This window comes from Rhea pennata, chromosome 3, assembly GCF_028389875.1.
Source record: "Rhea pennata isolate bPtePen1 chromosome 3, bPtePen1.pri, whole genome shotgun sequence".
Taxonomy (NCBI): Eukaryota; Metazoa; Chordata; class Aves; order Rheiformes; family Rheidae; genus Rhea; species Rhea pennata.
Genome location: NC_084665.1, coordinates 82865905 through 82886780, shown reverse-complemented (window position 1 = coordinate 82886780; position 20876 = coordinate 82865905). Strand labels below are relative to the sequence as shown.

The 20876-nt window shown below is 34.0% G+C and overlaps 1 protein-coding gene across 1 annotated transcript in view; it reads left to right on the top strand.

Annotated features, from left to right (window-relative positions):
• The window catches only part of GRIK2 (glutamate ionotropic receptor kainate type subunit 2), a 413047-nt gene that overhangs the window by 247496 nt on the left and 144675 nt on the right, over positions 1 to 20876 (top strand). The window contains exon 11 of the mRNA XM_062570999.1: positions 16286 to 16509. Within this exon, the coding sequence (XP_062426983.1) occupies positions 16286 to 16509 (224 nt within the window). The remainder of the gene's footprint in view (positions 1 to 16285; positions 16510 to 20876) is intronic.

Sequence of the window (20876 nt, the reverse complement as noted above, 5' to 3'; positions counted from 1 at the left end):
TCCCTGTATCTTTTCAAAATTTGTATCTTCACATCCTCAAAACCTGAGGAACTCTGTATATGTCATCTGAACTTGATTTTGTTGAACAAAAAAGTTAACATAAAATATTTTTGGTCCACTCATTGCAACGTTATGTCATTAGCCATTAGCTAGTGGTAATATTAAATCTCTAGTCTTGTCTGCAGGGGTCATTTCCCCTGCAGATACAGATTTTCCTAAAATGACAGAACCTGTAATCTGAATGGAGACTGCAGCTCTCTAGAGCAATTACATAATGAAATAATTTTTCAATGATGTTTTTAGCCTTTCATATCAAAATTCAGAGACACGCTTTGGCTCTTCACTGCAAACAAAGAATTAGTGAATAAATGTGGTTTTCTGTTGTCTTGTGGGCTGAATTGCTAAAATAATCAGTGTTTTTACTATGGTAAAGGATTACTAGCTATAATGAGTAGATGCTGTAGAAATAAGGATTTAGGATTTTTTCTCTTTAAGAAACACTATTTTTAGTGTGTATGGATAATATGAGAAATTGTGTACAGAGATGATCTAATTTTGTGATTTTAGTGATGCTGCAGGTGTAACACATTTGTTAGTTATTTTAGAGTAATACTCACCATATCCACAATGCAGCATATATCAAAGTTACTTTTTAAAATAAGATCAGTGTACTTTTGACATAAGGTGCTCAAATTATTGCTTTTAAATACATTTCATAATATATTTCTTCCCAAATGATTCTGAATATTTTATTAGTAAATATGTAATTTCAATTAAGGATACAGAAACTATAAAAAATACCATCAGGATCATATCAGTAGCCTGTTCAATTAAATCTATGGGCAAATATAAATATGTATTTTTCAGTGTGCTGTAATTTGATCAGGAATGCTAGAATACCCTTGTTCATGTGCAAGTTACCACATGAGTTCTAAATTTGATCTAATTCAAAAAATATGTTTTCATTCATACAAACTGATGCAGGAGTTAGGACACAACTACTACAGAATCAAGGCAAAAGAATTCTCCTAACTTCCACTTTGTGCAGTACCATAGTTCTGACTGACTATCTTTCCCAAAATTACTGACCATGCTCCTCTGTGTTATTGATAAGACTGTACCTGATGGAATGATTTAAATAATATGAAACGCTTTGAGGCCAATAATTTGTCATTACTGTAAATTATGATTTGAAAATGGACCTATCAACCCTCAAAAGAACCACTGAAATAATATAGCATTTTCTAATTTCAAAATGTAAAAATAAAACTATTATATGATCTACTGTTGTATTATTCCTATAGAATAATAATAAGAAAAAGGCAGGTTAGTTATGAAAAGCCACAGTACTGGCTATTCATAGCTGAATGTCATATTTCTAGTCCAGGCTTAATGGTCCTATATCTAAATTGATTCTTGTCAGCTCTGTAAACTACTATTATAAAATTAAGGGAAATAAGATAGGTACCATATTTTAGTATTTTATTTATTGTATTATGGAATATTTGAGCAATTTCTGGTCTTCTTGTCCTATACTTAAAATTATTTATTTATTTATTTGATTGCTTCATGTAACAGGAAAACAATATTACATATCAGGAATTTTTATGAGACTCTGTGAGACATTGCAGGCTTTTTTTTCTCTGTCTGCATCCAGAATAGAAATAAAATGACAGTTTTGTGACAGAGATCTGTGTAGAGAGTTGGAAGGAGAAATTTCTTACAGTACAAAATCCTAGAATTGTTGAGATCACTTGGAGGTCATCTAGTCCAGCCAACCCTGCTCAAAGGATCTGAGGATGGAGACTCCACAACCTTTCTGGGCAACCTGTTCCAGTGCTTTATCACCTTCACAGTAAAAAAGTTTTTTCTTAAGTTTAAACAACATTTTCTCTATTTTAGTTTGTGTCCTTTGTCTGTTTTCCTTTTCACTGGTTACCACTAAGAAGAATCTGGTTCTATCTTCTTCATTCCTCCCCATTAGATATTTATACACATTCATAAGATCCCCCCCAAACCTTCTTCAGATTGAACAATCTCAGCTCTGTCAGCCTCTCCTTGTATGTCAGATACTCCATTCCCTTCATCATCTTTGTGGCCCTTTGCTGGACACGCTCTGGTATGTCCCTATCCCTTTTGTACTGGTGAGCCGAGACCTGGACGCAGCACTCCAGATGTGGCCTGACCAGTACTGAGTAGAGGGGAATGATCTCCTTACTTGACTTGCTGGCAAAAATCTCCTCAATGCAGCCCAACCAGGATCTCCATGGATCTCTGCCAAGCTACTTATCCAGCTGGTCAGCCCTCAACCTGTACAGGAGCATGAGTTTATTCCTCCCCAGGTGCAGGACTCAGCATTTCTCTTCATGGGACTTCATGAGATTCCTGTGTGACCATTTCTCCAGCCTGTTGAGGTCCCTCTGAATGGTAGCAAAACCATCTGGTACTTCAACCAATCCTCCCACTTTTGTATCATTTGCAAACTTGCAGGGGATGCACTCTTTCCCATCATTCAGGTCATTAATGAAGATGTTAAACAGTACTGACCCTAGTGTCATCCGCTGGGTAGATCACTAGTTATTGGTCTCCAAATGGACTTCATGCTGCTGATCACAACTTTCAGTCTTCATCAGTTTGTCGGTGAGGTTGTTATACGAGAAGATGTTGAAAGCATTGCTAAAGTAAAGATAAACAACATGCACTGTTCTTCTCTCACGTATTGAACTAACCATTTCTTTCTAGGAGGCTGTCAGGTTATTAAGACATGATTAGTCCTTCATAAATCCATGCTGATCACTCTCAATCACTTTCTTGTTTTTAATATGTTTCAAAGTGACTTTCAGGGGGATTTGCTCCATCACTTTCCCAGTGATCGAAGTGAGGCTGACCAGCCTCATTGTTGCCCTTCTTGATTGTAGGATTGACATTTGCAATCTTTCTGAGTCTTGCAGAACCACTTTGGACATGATGCCATGTCCTTTCAAAGACAGTTGAGAATGGTCTCACAGTGGCATCAGCCAACTCCCTCAGCACATGTGGGTGCATTGCGTCAGGTCCCACGGACTTGTGCATGTCCAGTTTGTTTAAGTTTTCTAATCCGATCCTCCTCCACTAAGGGTAAGTTTTCCTTGCTCTGGATTTTCCCACTGGTATCAGGGACTTGGAATTCCTAAAAGCAAATCTTAACAGTGAAAACTGAGATGCAAATGGCATTGTGTACTTGACCTTTTCCATATCCCAGGTCCATTCAGCAGCAGGCCCGCATTTTCCCTTGTCTGTCTTTTGCTGTTGATGTGTCTGTAGAAGTCTTTCTTGTTGCCCTTCATATCCCTCACTAGCTTTGACTCTAAATATGCTTTGGCTTTCCTAACGCAATCCATGTGCACTTGTATAGTGTCTGTATTCCTCCTAGGCCATCTGCCTCTGCTTCCACCTCTTGTATGCTTCATTTGTGTATCTGAGTTTTGTTAAGAGTGCCTTGTTCATCCCTGCAAACCTCCTGCCACCTTCACTTGTTTGCCTGCACATGGTGATAGACTGTTTCTGAGTTTGGAGAAGGTGATCCTTGAAAATCAGCCAGCTCTCCTGGGGCCCTCTTTTGTTCATGAGCATGTTTGGGATTCTTTCAAGCAAGTCTATGAAAAGGCCAAAATCTGCTCTCCTGAAGTCCAGGGCTGATATCCTGCTGTTTGCTGCCCCTCAAGACTGTGAATTCCACCATTTTGTTATCACTGCAGCCAAGGCATATATGCTCCTGACACACATCTCTGACCAGTTCTTCCTTGTTCGTAAGTATGAGGTCCAGTGGAGTGCCTCTTCTCCTTGATCACCCGTGTCAGGAAGTTTGTGCCAATGCACTCCAGAAACCTCCTAGAATGCTTGTACCTTGCTGTGTTGTCCCTCCATTAGATACTGGGATGCTTAAAATCCCCTTTTAGAACCAGGAAAGTGAGGCTTCCTTCAGCTGTCTGAAGGACTTATTCACAGTAATACATGATCAGAAATCCCCTTCATTTAGCATCTGAAGTTCAGCTGAACTATTATAGATTGTAGTGTAAAAATTAGTGCAAAATCTATTTTGAAAAACAAACATAGTTTTGACCCATAATTTTCTGTGACCTGCTAACCCACTGTGTGAAATATATGAAGAAATATGCTCAACTGAACAGGAATGATTGAGGTTTTGAAACGTAGTTGGTTGAAAATACATTTGTGTGAAGCTGCAGCATATCCTTCATAGTTTTATAATGGCAAGAGATATACCTATTCATTCATCATACAAAATGATATGCATAGATACATGCACGTACACAAAGCTCCTAATAATATAAAAATGACTATAGCAGTTCAGAATAAAAGCACATTTTGTCCAGTATCATCCCTTCATTCTTAGCCAACAACAAATGTCAAAAAAGATATAAAACTGAACAAGAATATCCGTGATAGTTTCTGAGCTGCAAAAGGATTTTTTTTGTATAAAACAGTCTTTGATGAATTTTTCTTCCATTAATTTGTTCAATTACTTGAAAACATGTAAAGTTGTGGCATCCACAGCTTCCTGAAGTAAGTTTTACAGCTTCATTACACTTAATGTGAAGAATCATCTCCTTAGTTTTTGCTCTGAGCCTGCTACCTGCCAATTTCATTTACTGTTTTCCCCTCTTTCATGTGCAAGTGACAATGAGCATCTCTTTAATATCTTTTGGTCTTCCTACTGTTCTTCACAATTGGCTTCTGTTATGAATAACTGAGTGTCACCAGAGATATTGTTACTTAATTCTTTATCCACTTCCCAGACCATTTAGGAATACACTCAAACTGCTGAATCCAGCTCAAATAACTAGAACCATATATATTTACATATACATATATATATATATATATATATATATATATATATATATATATAAAAAGAGTAAATAAATGGTAACAGAGCTTGTTCTCTGACTTTAAGGGCTAGTAGCATGTCACAGTTTCTGTCTCTTCTGCTACACTATCTCCCTTCCTTCTCTTTCCCCAAATAAGATGGCTATTTCCATGCTGCTTATTGGTTACATCTGTCTTAAACCTAGAGACAAATATTAAAAGTGTGTTCATGAGCACATGATCATTTAAACTTATCAACTCTCTCCCTAAAATGTATCTGATCCAAGCCAGTTAACACTCTCCCAGATGGTGCCTGGGTGTATTTTAGATGCACAAGCCTTAGATTATTCCCAAAGGCAGTGTGAATGAAGCCACTCTTCTTTGAGATAGAAGATAATTTGGCTGCACGAATGTGGATCAAATGCTTGCTGTTAGGGTCAGAAGATGGGATTTTGTTTGCATCTTTAGAAGTTCAGCAGACAATAGCAAGCAAACAGGGCAATACCCTGTTAGACCCTTAGAGGCTAAGAGACTTGTTAGCTGACACTATAGCTTATACAGATTTATCATCTTTTCCTTATTTAGATGTTTGTTGCTTTTTTTCAGAGAATGCCAATCTGAATTCTCTTTATCCTTTTTAATGACACTTAGCCAGTATGTCAATTTATTTGTTTATCCTTCTTAATATCAAATATGAGTGCATTATTTTGAATTTTTACATCCTGTCCTTATCTTCTGTTCTACTGAAGATCAAGATCTTCCTGTAACTGCTCTGGACTGAAAATTTCTATGATTTAACTGCTGGATTTGCAAAAGCTTTGTTCCATGTTAGTCTTCCCACTTTGGAGGAACTCTCCGTGTAAATAATCTCCAAAAGATCTTTCTAGACTTTTTCCTATCCTTTCCCAAAATTCTTTTAGCAATTATAAAAGTTGGACATAAATATATCTACATCTGCCTGTCATGCTAAATAATGCTTTTTCTTATTGACATGTACGTTGTTCTGTGTTGTTCTCATCTATCTGTACTCTTCAGCTGATTCTTGTCCTTGAGTCTGAAGCAGAACTGCACACATTACAAGCAATAAATTATAACAGTATTGACATTTTTCAGTATTTCATAGATCTCATCATGTATAAATATCATAAAGTTAGACATGAACACTGTGGATTTTGTCCTTAGGATTTGCGTTTTATTTTTTTTAAGCTGTTTGTTAATAAGTTTATCCTAGTATTCTCAGTATTTAATTAATGCCTAGAGCTTGAATAAATGTTATTAAATTTAAATAAATGTTAGTTTATCGAATGAATTATCTTACATGTACCTCAGACAGAAGAGAACTAAATTAGTAGTAGTACATAAAAGCACTGCTAGCATTTTCTTTGTTAGATTTGTGCCAGTATTTTTGGATGACAAAATGTATGTTATATTGGCATTTTTTTTATCATTACAGTGCCTGTAAACCATTGCATGATGTTTAATGCTGTAAGAATATCCATATTATAAAAAACCTTCCATTTTTATTTCATATATTATGGAATCTTGTATAAAGACCTATTTAAAAGTATATTGAATTTTGAGTGCAACATTGTTTAATATTGTTAGAAATTGTGAGGCCATTAGATTATCTGAAATTCATAAATGAAACTGTGATTATAACTGTCATAATTGATTATTTTTATGAAGATTTATAATTATATTCAATTTTATTTAAAGCCTAGCACATTGGAATTTAAAGATTTATTGAGATTTTCAGTCAATGAATTTTTAAAATAAAATCTGGTCTTTTTGATGGCTGGTGAAAATCAGAATGCAACTGGAGTGGAAGCATGTGCAAAAATTGATTTTGTCCATGTTAATGGGCTAAAAGTTGATTAGACTTGAAAAAATCATTAGTTAGGAATTTTTAATCAATAATATATAGTATATCCTGCAGTCGTCTGCTGCCATTCAAATGATATAAAAAAATTATTAATCGTTTTAATTCATCAGGGAAAAATTTCCTACAACAAATGGGAGCAAGTCAGTTATACAAGCCAATTTTTGTGATAAAATTAAATTATTGAAACAATCTGAATCAATAAAAAAGTTAAATATCATAATCAATAAAGAATTTGATAAAAGCTCAAACCTTTGGTAACAAAATGTAAGTCAAAATTAAAAGACATGAGTTTTTTAATATTCTGACATGAGTAACTGAGAAAATCTAAGGGACAATTTGCAACTGAACACAATCTTCCAGTGAATTGCTGTTTTTCTTGAAAATATAATGAGGCAAATGCCAGCTAGAAAAAAGGAGTCGGTGCTATCTATCTGTGTCTTACTTCAGGAAGTTGTAGTTGAATACAGGATCCAATAGTTGTGGTGTCTAGTAACCACCTCTGGATAAATATTGAATCTGAAAGACTCAGAAAGAAGTTACAGAAAGGGCTCAAGGTGTGGAAACCAGAAATTGTGCCTTACAGAGGAAGGCTATCAATATATCTCAAAATCCTTTAAATTCTCACTAACTTTAAGTAAGTAGATCTCTATTGGTTGATTCATTGAAACACATACTGTATTACAGGTAAAAATTATGAACTAGGGGATAAAAATGTTATCTGAGATTTCATAATCTCTTCTGTGGAATTTCAAATACTTTCAAAAGTATCTGGATAATTGCACTGCACAACTGATTAATCACTTGTTCCCTTTTCAAATAAAGCAGTTTGTACACCTCAGTGCATGTAAGGGATGTGTAGATTTACTCGTGTTTGCTTAGAAAATACTATTTTTTCATTAGACAAAAATATAAATTTGGCAAAAAAGTGGAATAACTCGTTGATTTATTTTCTCAGTTCATTGAACAATTTAATTAATTTAAATACTCTTATGCTGCTTATTTCTTTTTAAGGGATGAGTTTCCTTTTCCTCAACCCCGAGATACAATATTTAGACTTAAAAATACTGTCATAGCAATCTACCTTTCCATGGTATGCTGTGTGAATCTTGGTCTTGTAGCCATTAGAACAGCCCTCTGTGGAAAGCTCTGCTGGACAAGAGACATAAGGACAAAGGCTGAGATTTTATTATCTTTGCAGTTTATTGTCATCCATCTTACTGCTAGAAGTAGTTTCTTGGTCCATTGCCTCTAGTGGCAGTCATGCAGTTTGTGGAACTGTTGATTAAAAACAAAGTTTGTGCAAAATGCGTTGGTGACATAGTAGCTTCAACAGGTAGAAACTTTTTGACTGTTTTGAAGTACTCTTCCCCTTCTATGCTTTACCTAAAAATCTAGTATGGTTATTTGAAAGTTGTTTAAGAGAAGGCCATTTTCTTGAGCAATGTTTCTTTTAAAGGGAATGCTTCAGCATTTGTCAGTTTGTAGGAATTATCTTTTATCTGTAAGTGCGGCTATTAAATTTAATCAGTGCTAGCAGAGCTAAATGAGAATGCACTAGGAGAATACCCAGATTTACAAAGATTGAATAAGAAGAAATAATGCAAATTAATGTAAATTAATTAGCTTTTAGTACTGGTATTTCCCCCTGAGTAAACATTTGGAGAATAACAAAGGAAGAAACAGAAGAAAGATGCTAAAAATCACTTCTAGTCACTGCTAGGCTGATCAAAAGATATGCTAGTTTCTATTTAAAAGCCATGGTAGGGAGGATTCCAACTTAGTCTAGTTAAATTCATGTTGTAGGTTACTGCTGCTATAGTGGACAGTACTGTGCAGAGCCCTTTGAGTTTTTTTGAAGATCTAGATCTCTAGAGAGATAAACTTTACAGAGATAAAAGCAGGAGTCACCACAACTTTTCAGGAGTTCCCAAAGTCCTGACAAAGTTCTGTGCTCACAGAAGGATATCTAAGGAAGTAAAACAGCAATTAAAAATTACCAGATGTAAGTAAAATATGTCTCTTTCAGAAAACCTCTTGGCTTTCAGTAATTTCGTGTTGCTGAGCAGTACGTACTGGGAAGTAGATCTCTAGTTAGAAAAAGTTTTGTAAATTTAGTCAGTATCTGTTGAAACTGTCATCAGGTCTACTTCTGTGATAATAAAGTAATGACTCCTAAAGTTGTGTCTCTATATGGTATTGTTAGAATTTAATTTAATCTTAAGTGATTGTCAGGACCTGACAAATAGGAAGCCTTGACATTATGCGAGCTCAGCTATCTAATCTGCCTGTTAATTTCAGATTTTATAGTGTGCTACTTAAATTTGACAAAGATAAAGAATAATATAGCAGCCTTCCAGCCTACAAGCAAGTTATCAAGAAGATTGCCCCAAACTCTTCACAGTGATGCGCAGCAGGTGGAAAAAAGAACAGTATTGTTTTTGTGACATACATTGAAAATCCCCATGGATGGAGACTGTGTGACCTCTCTGGGCAACCTCCTCCACTGCTTGACTGGATGTGAGGAGAAACTTTCACACCATGAGGACAGTCAAGCAGTGGAGCAGGTTGCTCAGAGAGGTTGTGCAATCCTCCATCCTTGGAGGTTTAAGACTGACTGGATAAAGCCGTGACTAACTAATTCCCCTCCCACCTGTGTGATCCTACGATCCTATGAAAGCAAGTAGGAAATATGAAAAAAAAACAGTTTATATTAAAATAAGTGGCTGATTAAAATAACAATAATCCCCTAATACAATCCAAGTGATCTAAAAAGGAAGTGCAGATCTTGTTTTCAAGAATAAAAGCCTTTCTCAAGGTATGGAATTTGCTACTGTGTAAAGGTACAAATAAGCCAGTTTAGGATAGCAAACTTATGCCAAAGTGCAGATCTGAATTTTTCAAATCAAATTTTCTGTGAATAGGAATAATACCTAACCTCTCTCTCAGTTAAGAGCCCATTATATGGGTTTAAAAGAATTGAAGTTGGGCATTAGCTTTCCTCTGTTCAGCTTAAGGATGCCTTTTGTCTTAAGATAATGTGAATGAAGTTCAACTCTCATGTTAACAATCCCCCAAATTCCGTGTGGAATTCCAAAATTGGCTGAGGTTTTGAAGCCTTTTAGATTGAAGAGCAGACTTGGATAATTAAAAAGAATCCTTATGAATTGTTTTTTTTAAAATAATTTATTTTAAAAATAATTACATACAGTAGATTCATTAGTGTCCATAATCTATAGAAGCAGAATTATTAAAATGCAGTTGCAGTGTCTGTGTATTTATATTGTGTGATTAGTGTGATTGTACGGACTGATAAAATGTGTAAATGATTGAAAATGGGTATTGATTATATGATTCCCCCTGCATTTCTAATACAGAATGTTATCAGCAAAATTCCTGCCAGTAGACTCAATTTACATAATTATGAGGGAATATTCTGTAGTTTTACAGTCTAATGAAAAATAAATATTAGCCATTTTATTGTTAAGGATAGATTTTTTTCATTCGTTTGAAATGAACCAAATTTTTTTTCAGAAAAGGATTATCAAAAGAAAATTAAATCATTAGTTTTTTTCTCTCTTCCCCAGCACTACTGCTAGAAGGTACTACATGTTTTCAAAGTTCAATTTCTCCAAACATTAATGTGACAACTTCTCTGAGTTATTCTTTACAGAGTTACTCTTCTTATCCAAAATATCAATCTTTGCAAGTATCGACTTATTATACATGCTATGGCTCATATACTACTCAAGATTTATGTACAAAATTTTTATTGCAGTTAGCTATAGCCACATGCATATATTGAATTCGATGTAACTTTAAAAGCTTGTCTCCTGAGAGGTTATATATCAAATTTCAGCACCAGTAACTGAAAAAAAAGAAAATCATCTTCTTTCTTTAAATCTTTCTTTGCATAAAATAGAAGATTAGAGTCTGTAATAGATGAATCAAGCTTCGAAGTAAACAGTAAATAAGCAAAGGAGGATTGTTTTAGCATGTCCCAAGGGCTTCTGAAAAGTGTCGTATAGGGTAAGATCAATTCTATTTCTTCCTCCCTCTTGTCCAGGACCCTCTCTTCCTGGATGGAGAACCTCTCCTTGAAGAATTACCAGTCTGGAGGCAGAATGTGAAACCAGTGCCACTCTGTAGGTTATCATGCCATATCTCTGAGTAGTGGAGTGAGTGCGTGATTCTGACTTCCTCACATTTGACACAATTTAAATAAGAATTTATTGTGAGAAGTATTTCTCTCCAGTCCCTGCTGTCTACCATTGGCATTATTTTCTGCAGTGTACTCTTTCATCACATGCTGTGGTTATTGTTTGCATTGCTGCGCAGCTCTCCCATTTTGCTTGGGACTGCACCTTGTATTGGAAGGTCCTTGTCAGGTCTACTTATTTCTAATTGCTATTCTAACCTCTAGTGGCTGCAGAATTTCTCTCTGTAGCAACCAGCTTATACTCTTCTGTCTTTGTTTGGATGCTGTCAAAAAGGACCTTCATCTTAAGTACCCTAAGGTCAAGAATAGGTGCTATTCAGGATTATGCTTTCAGATATATAAATCCTTTTTTTTTGTCCTTTTAAAATATAACCTTACTTGGTTCTGTTACCAAGTGAGACAGATATTATTCATTATGGAACTTACCAGAAAGTCATTTAGGAAGTACTCATTTGTTAATGTTCCTTTAGATGTATAAAATTCTCAATTTCCACTCTCCTGTAGCTCATCCTGAGAAGTTAACTAAAGAAAATTCTCTCGTATTTCTCCATGATAGAAGACTTCAGGAGACTTTATTATTGCACTTTTGGAAGCTTGGCCCTTTGTTTCTCTTACTTTGCAGCCGCATCATTTCTGGATGAAGCAGCTGCCAAGAGAATTGAATATTTTGGAGAAAACATATATTTAATTAGCAAAATAGGTTACATATCTGCAGAATTACATTTTTTGTCTGTTATTCATTCTAGCAGCTTTTTGATTCCTCAGTCAATAAAGACTCCAGATTTTATTTTTGTTGAGAGGTTTAAATTTTGTTCTTATGGTGATAGTTCTGGTTCAAGGATATTGGAGCAGAGTCACTGAAACCAGTCATTATTCAAAGAAACCCCAACATTCAGCCCATTCCTTTCTTAAATTTCTTTTATCGCCTGTGGAAGAATGTGAATTTTGTTCTTCAGAAGGTAGATTAGTACAGCCATTGAGACTAGCCCTAGCTCAAACTTTTACTCATCATTTGGCCTAAGCACTTCATTTCTGTTTCGTAGCTCCTCTCTCCCCTGCTTCCATTACCTAAATTATCTCTCTCTTGAAATGAAGCTTTTGCAGTAATTATATTAAATGACACATTGGTTTTATATAGGATGAAATAGCAGGCTGCGTTGATATTTGTTTTCACTTCTGATATGAACTAGCTTTTGAACCTAGACCAATGGTACCACCTACTGTCTTAAGCAGCATCTAAATCATATCGGTAGGATACTCTTATAGGCATTTTTGTGCTGTTGGATCTGCGATCTTTTGTATGAAACATAAAACAAAGATCCTTTTCATAATTTATAAATAATCTGTATGGTTCTTAACAGTTAATTTGGATTTTTGTCAAGCTTAGAATATAGTATATCCATTTCCTGACCAAATACATAACAGTTAATTACAGCTTTCCTGCTTTCATTTCCATTTCAAATATATTTGGATGTGGAATACCTCTTCAGATTATATCAATTACTATTTAGTGTTATGATATATGAATAAATAAACATCACATTTCACCACTAAGATCATAGCGGGATCACTGTTATCAGTGTGCATCTGCAATATTTTGTATTTTTGTTTAAAGTTGTTATGCATCTAAATAATCTACATAATTGCATATGAGATACGGTGACCAGAGCATTATAGTAACACCTCAGTGACTGCAGCCATTGTTGAGACTTTATCATAGTAGCTACTATTACTGTTTCCAGGAGTTGGTAGCCATAAAAGATAATTTTTCATGTACTATTAGGATTTAGACCACCGATCATTCAGGTCGGTATAAAACTTTCACCATGAATTTACAAACTAAAAAAAAAGACTGATCTTCCAAACAGGGTACCTAGCATAATTTGGCATTACTGTACTTTTAAATGTTACAATATAATGAAGAATCTTCTCTATATATTTCAAGTCTGCAGGGCGAGATTTAGTTTAGTAGAGAGACACACATGCACTCTAACTGTATTGAAAATATTATATTTTGCATCAAATTTAGGGTGGAGAAGTACAGCTGTGTTTTGCTTCTTGACTGTATGTTAGGTGCTTTGTTGATAGCTTTAGTGAAATCATAAAATAACCTAGCATCATGAGGGAAGGACCACAGGAGATCAGGCAGTCTATTCACCTTTTCCACTTACAGGTCAGCAGTAATTATATTATACTAAATAAATGCTGTCAAAGATCCAGTGTTAGAGATTTGCAGCTTCACCTCTGAATATATTCCAATGATGCATTGTCTTTGCTGTGCTATATTTTTGCCAAGCACCCTGATTCAGTCTGTGCCTCAAGGCACAGGCTGAAGAGATGTCCCAGCTACACTCACTAGTAGATTATGTCTGAAAAATGCTAATACTAGGAATCATCATGCATGGTTTGCAAAATCAGTCTGTTTGTTAACACGTGTATATCCTCTGTTTGGTTTTAGAAGATGGAGTTGTAAGTTTAGGACGACAGCCAGACTGACAAAAAGATGTTTGCTGTAATGAAATTGTTTTTCGTCTTGAATTCACAGATCATTCTTAGATTTCATGTGTACATTTTGATAGTGGATGAAAGAAACAGTTACAAAACAACCTTACACAATTCTCTTGCTGAGAGTGAAGTAGTATAAGGATGAATGCCTTTTTTTTTTTATTTGTATTTTATCTGAAATGATGAATTCTTTGTTCACTGATACCATAGTTGTGTAAGTATATTTGAAAGAAAAAGAACTCTTCCCATAAAATAAAAGATTTCTGTTTTCTTTGGGTTTTTTCAACACAAAGTTATATTACCTTCGTGTGGTACTTTTTATTTATATATTTTAATTGAATTGTAAAAAAAGTTCCAAGGAACCAATTTTACATGTTGTTTTACACAATATCAGAATATTGTATTCATTTATTGAACATTAAAGTTGGCCTTGCTTTGAACAGGAGGTTGGATTAGGTGACCTCCAGAGATCCTTTCAAATGTAAATTATTTTGTTATTCTATGCAATGATTTGGCTTTACGTTGTAATTGCATTGTAGTTTCATAAATTTAATAAAGAACTTGCTAATGAAACTAATATTTATAATAATAATTTCAGAAGTTAAAATTTAGCTAACAACTTACTTATAAAAATATTTTTACCCCATATAGTATACATTAGCGCCAATCAAAGCCAACATTGCCCTCTGACTTGTATCTTTTACATGGATTTCTTGGAGAAAAAAGTTCAGAGTATGTGAAATACGAATAGTTTTTTTTTTTTGTTTGTTTTTTTGTTTTTTGTTTTTTTTTAGTATTATAATCTTAAAGGTTAATATCCAGTCATGTAACCTGAAGGAGAATTTTCCCCCATCATGCAATCACAAATTAATCATTTCTGAATTTTGAGTGAAAAATGGGAATGAAACAGTGCTCTGGAGAAAATCTTGAGATATCAGTAAACGGACCTATATTTTGGATCGGTCCCTCCCAGATTGTCCTATTTTGCCATATGAAATGTGTTATGTCTTCTGTTATTTTTCTAATTGCATCAGCAGCTTCCCTAGAACTTTGCTCCACTAAGTATAGTTATAACTTGTATTTACTTGTATACTATTCTGGTTTTATCAAATGATGAAAGATTGGATTGGTCAGTTCATGTTTTAAGGCAAGACATTTCACAATTGCCAATAGCCTTCCAAAAGATCTACTTTCTCTATCTTTGGGCAGCTATGTTTTCTGACAGTTTTGTAAGGGTAAGGACTGTTGCTCGCCTTTCAAAACAAAAGTCTCAGGTGTTATGTTTCTAAACTTGTATATGTTGCTCTGTAACTTTTAATCAAATTTAGTTTTACTCTCTTACTCTACTTTTTTCTTTCTTACCATCAATAATGCGTAATCCATAAAAACTCACCTGTGAATAAAGCCTTGCTGCTCTGATTAATACCTGTAAGTTCTACATATGGATGGAAATGAGACATGCATCACGTTTTTGAACACTGAGCCCTTCGTAAATTAAATACATATTGTCAACAGAATTTTTCTTGGTATAAAAGGTAATAATAAAAGTAATAAAGGTGTACTTCCAGAGAAGACCTGATGATACCATAAATGCACATAACAACAATAAAGTATAGTAGAACTTCATGAAATGTTAGGCAACAAAAACAAAGGAACACTGAAATGTGTTAATACTATTTGAGCATTATATAATATTTCCAATACCAACTGAACAAAATATATAAATTTATGAATTAATACCATATTATTAGGAACAAAATATGTGGATCTTGGTTTAGGACAATCATTTTGAAAACTATGTTATTTGCAGGTTTGTTATTTGACTAATACATTATTTCATGGTAGTTGTAACATTTCTCTCATTACATTTACCTGTAGTTTACTGAGGAATCTTCATCTGCAGTGTGCTGAGTTATGTACTGTGTATTCTCTCACTCTAAACTTTTCCCTTTCATACACACCCATACATGCGCACACGTATGGAAGCACGCGTATACATAGACACACACGCATAGCAGTCTTTCTACAATTGTTGACAGAGATTTAAAAGTAGAGCCTGTAGCTTGATTTCGTCACTGTGGTTTCTATTACTTTTTGAATAAAATAGAGAGGGTTCACTAATATCCCATGAATTATTGCCATAAATAACTAAAGCTAAATGTAAATTGACAAAGTACATTCTGTTGTATGATCTGATTTTAAACTGCACTTGTTTAATATTCTGTTACCTACAAATGAATTTTTTAGTTATTTCTGCAAACTAGTAAGGACAGATGTATCTTATTAGAACTTGTTCCCTGTAAAAAATTTGCAGGTGTAGCACTTCCCATTTTAAAATGTTCTTCATTGTGTTCTAATACTTTTATGCTGAATTAAGTATAGCTATTTTCTCTGCTTGCCATTTCCCTACACTGGAAAAAGCATATTCACATTTGTTTCACAGACATACGAACTTCTAAGGAGCACAGTGAAGGAGTGACAAAGTAAAGATATACCTTGATATGTATAGTTAAAATGAGTTCTAAAAGACGTAATAGGAAATATTCTTGTTCTCTGCAGGATAAAGTATTTTGCTTCACTTTTTTCTATCTCTGTAATAGCTTCTGTAGTTTCCCTGAATGCTACTATGTTAATTCAGCATAACGAACTAAAATAAATCACTTCCCTTATTAGAGAAAGAGGAGGGTTTTAAACTTCAGCCTAAGTAGTGCAAATCTCCTCCATATAGAGTCTATGTTTTGTTTAATCTGATTCCCTGCTTCTGCCCCTTGGTTCTGACTTACGACTTGTTTCTCTTTTTGTATTTCTCTCAACAGAAAGCTGACCTTGCAGTTGCACCATTGGCGATTACCTATGTTCGAGAGAAGGTCATCGACTTTTCCAAGCCCTTTATGACTCTTGGAATAAGTATTTTGTACCGCAAGCCCAATGGTACAAACCCGGGCGTCTTCTCCTTCCTGAATCCTCTCTCCCCTGATATCTGGATGTATATTCTGCTGGCTTACTTGGGTGTCAGTTGTGTGCTCTTTGTCATAGCCAGGTAACATGTCAACTTTTGTGATTTTTTTGGCAATTGTTACCATCTTTTTCTTACTAATAATTGTCAAAAGTCACAAAAATTTTCTTACTTTCATACTCTTATATTTTAACTTTATGATGTACAGAACAAGAGTTAATGATGAGGGTTCTCACTGCTAGCTTACTCCACTACCATGCTGAGTCTCCAGTTTGTTTGTTATGTCGCTGAGTATTGAGTATGTTAGCTATCTCTCTCTTTTTATTTACAAATAGAGAGACATTAGCAAATTTATGAAACGTCATTTCCCATTCATACTGTGTTTAGAAAGGAAGTGGCCAACATACTTTATTTTATTAGCATAATTTATTTGATACTATGGTGCTTAATCTCAGACTAAGTACTTAGCTGCCCATGTTGATCCAAGATGTCCAAATCAGGCCTCTTCATGTTAAAAATCCATATAATTTACTTGATGTATATTGGCACCTTTGAAGTAAAATAACAGAATAACTAGTTTTTAATTGTGTGCTAGGTGAGATCCCTGAGATAGATCACATAATTTAAAGTTCCAGGTTGGAATATGTTTGGAAGCATGTTTAGCTGAGCAGCCAGGGTTAAGGACCTCAATAAAGCAATTGTTAAATTATAAAAGGATTTGATATATAAGGCTGTATTGCTCCTTGAACACTTATTATCTGCTTTCTTCAATATAGACAAGTAGGTAAACATATCCTATTGTCAAAAATTTCATTATATTTTACTTTTTCATTGTTAACTGGAACTGACCCCAGATGCTCACAGAAATATAATCTTGCATGTCATAAATTTGACTCTTACTGTGATAGCAAAAAAAAAAAAAAAAAAAAAAAAAAAATCCAGAGCAATAAACTTGCAGGCTTTTGAATGTAGTATAACTTGCAATGTAATATCACTTGCAGATTCCTCCCAGTAGTAATTTTTAAAAAATAAAATAAACATAAACTATGCTGGCTTTTATCCCAAACTTTCATTTAAAAAGACATTTTTTGTGTATAGCAGTGATTTTTAGAAGCATATGTTTAATGCAATCCCACTTCAGCCCCATATTCTTACAATCTCTAGTACACAGTTGAGTCTTATTATTTTTCTTTTCCCTTTATGCTAAAATTAATATCAGAGTTCTCTCACTTTTTTCTGCCACTGTCATCTTCATTTTTGAGAAGCTATATCATTTTGCTAATAAATGCAAAGGTATTATTTCTAGAAAAACAGTTTATAAATAATTCAGCAAGATCACCTGAACATAAAGTACCTGAGATACCAAAGTCATCTAGATAAAACACCGAAACACATTCTGTAATGAATATTTTCACTCCTGTGTCTTTAAAAGTCTACTTTAAATAGCTAGAAACTTACATTGGAAGTTTCCTCACAGAAAAATGGATTTTAGTGTATTATATAACCAGACAGTAAACTAATTTCTGAGGTGTTCCTATGACACAAATAATTCTGAAATTACAGGACTTATAATTGAGTATAAATTACAAACAGTTTTTGTGAAGCCCTCATGTAAAATATTTGTCTGTATGTACAGAAGTTTTAACCCTACTATGACCACTCAAGAATATTTTCAGAATAAAGCACAGTGCTTTTGACAGGCAGCTTCTGTTAATGTTAGCAGGAGTTGTGTGACTCAGTTCCTACTTACACTCCAAAAATATGTTTTGTTATATTTTGTAGGAAAAAAATGTATTTTCCTCCAGCCCTTTTTTATTATGCTGTTCAGTCATTTAATCTCACTCACAGAAGTAGAATGTTTATTATCAAACAGAAGCACAATGTACTAGAGCATTATTACTGAACTTTTTCACATTTTTGTTTTTGGGACCAGCAACATAAAAGCATTATCTTCAGTGTAAAGCATTACAAAATGTGTTTGAAACTGAGTAGAGGAGTCTGCTTTTGTAGTGTTGTATAAAATATCTCTCTTTTTTTTTACATATAAGTTTATACTAGCCTTCAAAACCAGAGACAGAATTTCAGTATCTGTTGTGCAATCAAACACTGAGCACACATTTAGAAATAGAAAATGTAGGATTATGTAAGACAATCTACAGATTCTTTTAGTATTGTAGAAAGACTTAATAGGTGTTAGTATTTTCTGACTCCGTATTTCATATAGGGAAATTGTTCTCTGCTAAAATGATAATCTCCTGGTGAATGTTAAAAAGAGAAGAGCATATATTGCTCAGAAGTAAAAGAGCCTTTTGCAAATATAATTTGGATTTTTTTTTTTTTTGTCATTTAAAGGGAGATGCTATTAACTGAAGTCTGGTAGCAAACAGGACTTTGCAGCTTAGTATTGAATATTTATTTTCAGTATGAGTTATAAGTTAGATGTTGCACAGTTTATTATGTATTTTTCAGTCCTGATATGAAATTATTGGACTATATGCCATCAAATTAATAGGGCCTGTCTAGAGTGTCTTCTTAAGATTTTTATTTCATAACAATCCTGCCATAATGAGTGTTTAACTACCAGTGTTTCATAATAATTATGTGTTTCATAATAAGGTGTATCTGTGTTTGGAGCAGTATCTACTATGTCTTTTATGATATGATGTTTTATAATTACAGCTTATCAGAGTATTCATTGTAGAACACTTATTTTTAGATTTACACTTCACATCTTTGTGTGAAATGTTTCATGAGCAAGCTATGATTTTATTGTTTTAACATGTCTTCCAAACAGTATTGAGATGTAAGAACTTGATCCATTTGAAACAGAAAGTACAACTCTGTTTCAGTACTTGGAATTCACTGAATAATTAGTAGCAACGGTCACATTTAGGCAAAGCTGAAAAAATTAATAGAAGGTTTAAGAATCTTGGAGAGGGAGTTACTGAAAGGAATTTACAGAGTACCATAGAAAGTGTAAATGATAAAAAGGAATGTAAATTTTCAGTAGTCTTTACCTTCACCTGAAACTACTTGTAAGAACATTGTTTTTCATTTTTTGTTTTTTGTTTTCCTTCCAATTTGAGAACTAGATATAAAGAACTGGAATCTTTATGTGCTCACTAAAACCCAAAGCTAGGAGAGTAGTTTGTTAGCTAGCAGGCTTTTCTGGGTCATTTTCTTCTTGTTGTAGTCCCAACGATTGATCAATTAGCTGCTCATATTGATATTACAAATGCTGCATTCTGAATGGGATGAGCGTATGTATTGAAGGACATAGTATTTTCTTTAATTTTTATTCCTGATGGGGAATTATAGCAGGCTGTGATTGTTCCATATATACGAACACTTCCTCATGTTGTTTATTGTGGTAGCTGAATCTAAATAGTTACGATAGTTACTCTTTGAATATCTTTTTTTTTTTTTTTTTTTTTTTTTGTCTTACAGAGTGTGGAATGATAGATAAATTCAGTCTTCTTGACACTAAACATCTCAACTTTCTGTGAACTCAAAAATCATATAACAGTTTTCTTTTTGTCTTTTGGCAACTATAACAGATCTGCTTCTAATGCCAGCTAGCAATGTCTTTGTGTGAAACATATGATATCTTGTTGCATTCCAGTTCCAAAATCTTTCCTTTTCTGCGTCTGCCTTTTATTTTTGTTTCTTTAATTTAGAAGCCCAGCTGAACTCACAGTTTATGTGTGATTTGAAGGAATGCTAAGACTGGAGTAGTGTACATCTACACCTTTTTGGAGTTTTATCAAATACAAAGCCTTCTCTTTTGATGTGTACAATTAAAAATCTTTTCAGAATTAGTAGCATTTATTCTTTATTTCTGTTGATTGATGCAAACCATTGTTTCATTTATAAGAAACATGCTGATTTCTTACATTTTTGGTATCCAAATTCATAGGCACATGGCATTCCTTCTCTTTTGTTAATTTGTAATTAATAATCAGTTATTTCCCTTTTTTGGTCTCAGGAAAATCTGATATATTGGCAACTGTAAGTACTGGCCATTTATTGTAGGGAATATGAAGAAAATCAGTTTCATACATTACAAAATGCTAAATATCCTTGACCTAAATGGGCCTTCAAATTCATGAGTTTTAAAATTAAACTTAAATAATATTCAGCCAGCTTTCCTTATGTAATCAGCATTTTTGGAGTCTCATATGTATGTAACTTCCACATCTTCATGAATCTTTTCAGAAAACCCAGACTGGAGAATAAAATACTTATCTATTTTTATCCAATTACTTTCCACCTGATTTTTCTAATTTCAAGTTATTCCCTGCAAATTTAAATATTCTCACAGCAAACTCTATGAATGTGTCTGTCTGCAACAGTGCAGTTTAGTGTGACTGACCTTCTTCATAACTGGAAGAGATGCACCTGTTTTAGCATGATAGTTCACTTTTCTACAGATTAGCTGTGAAGCAGATAAA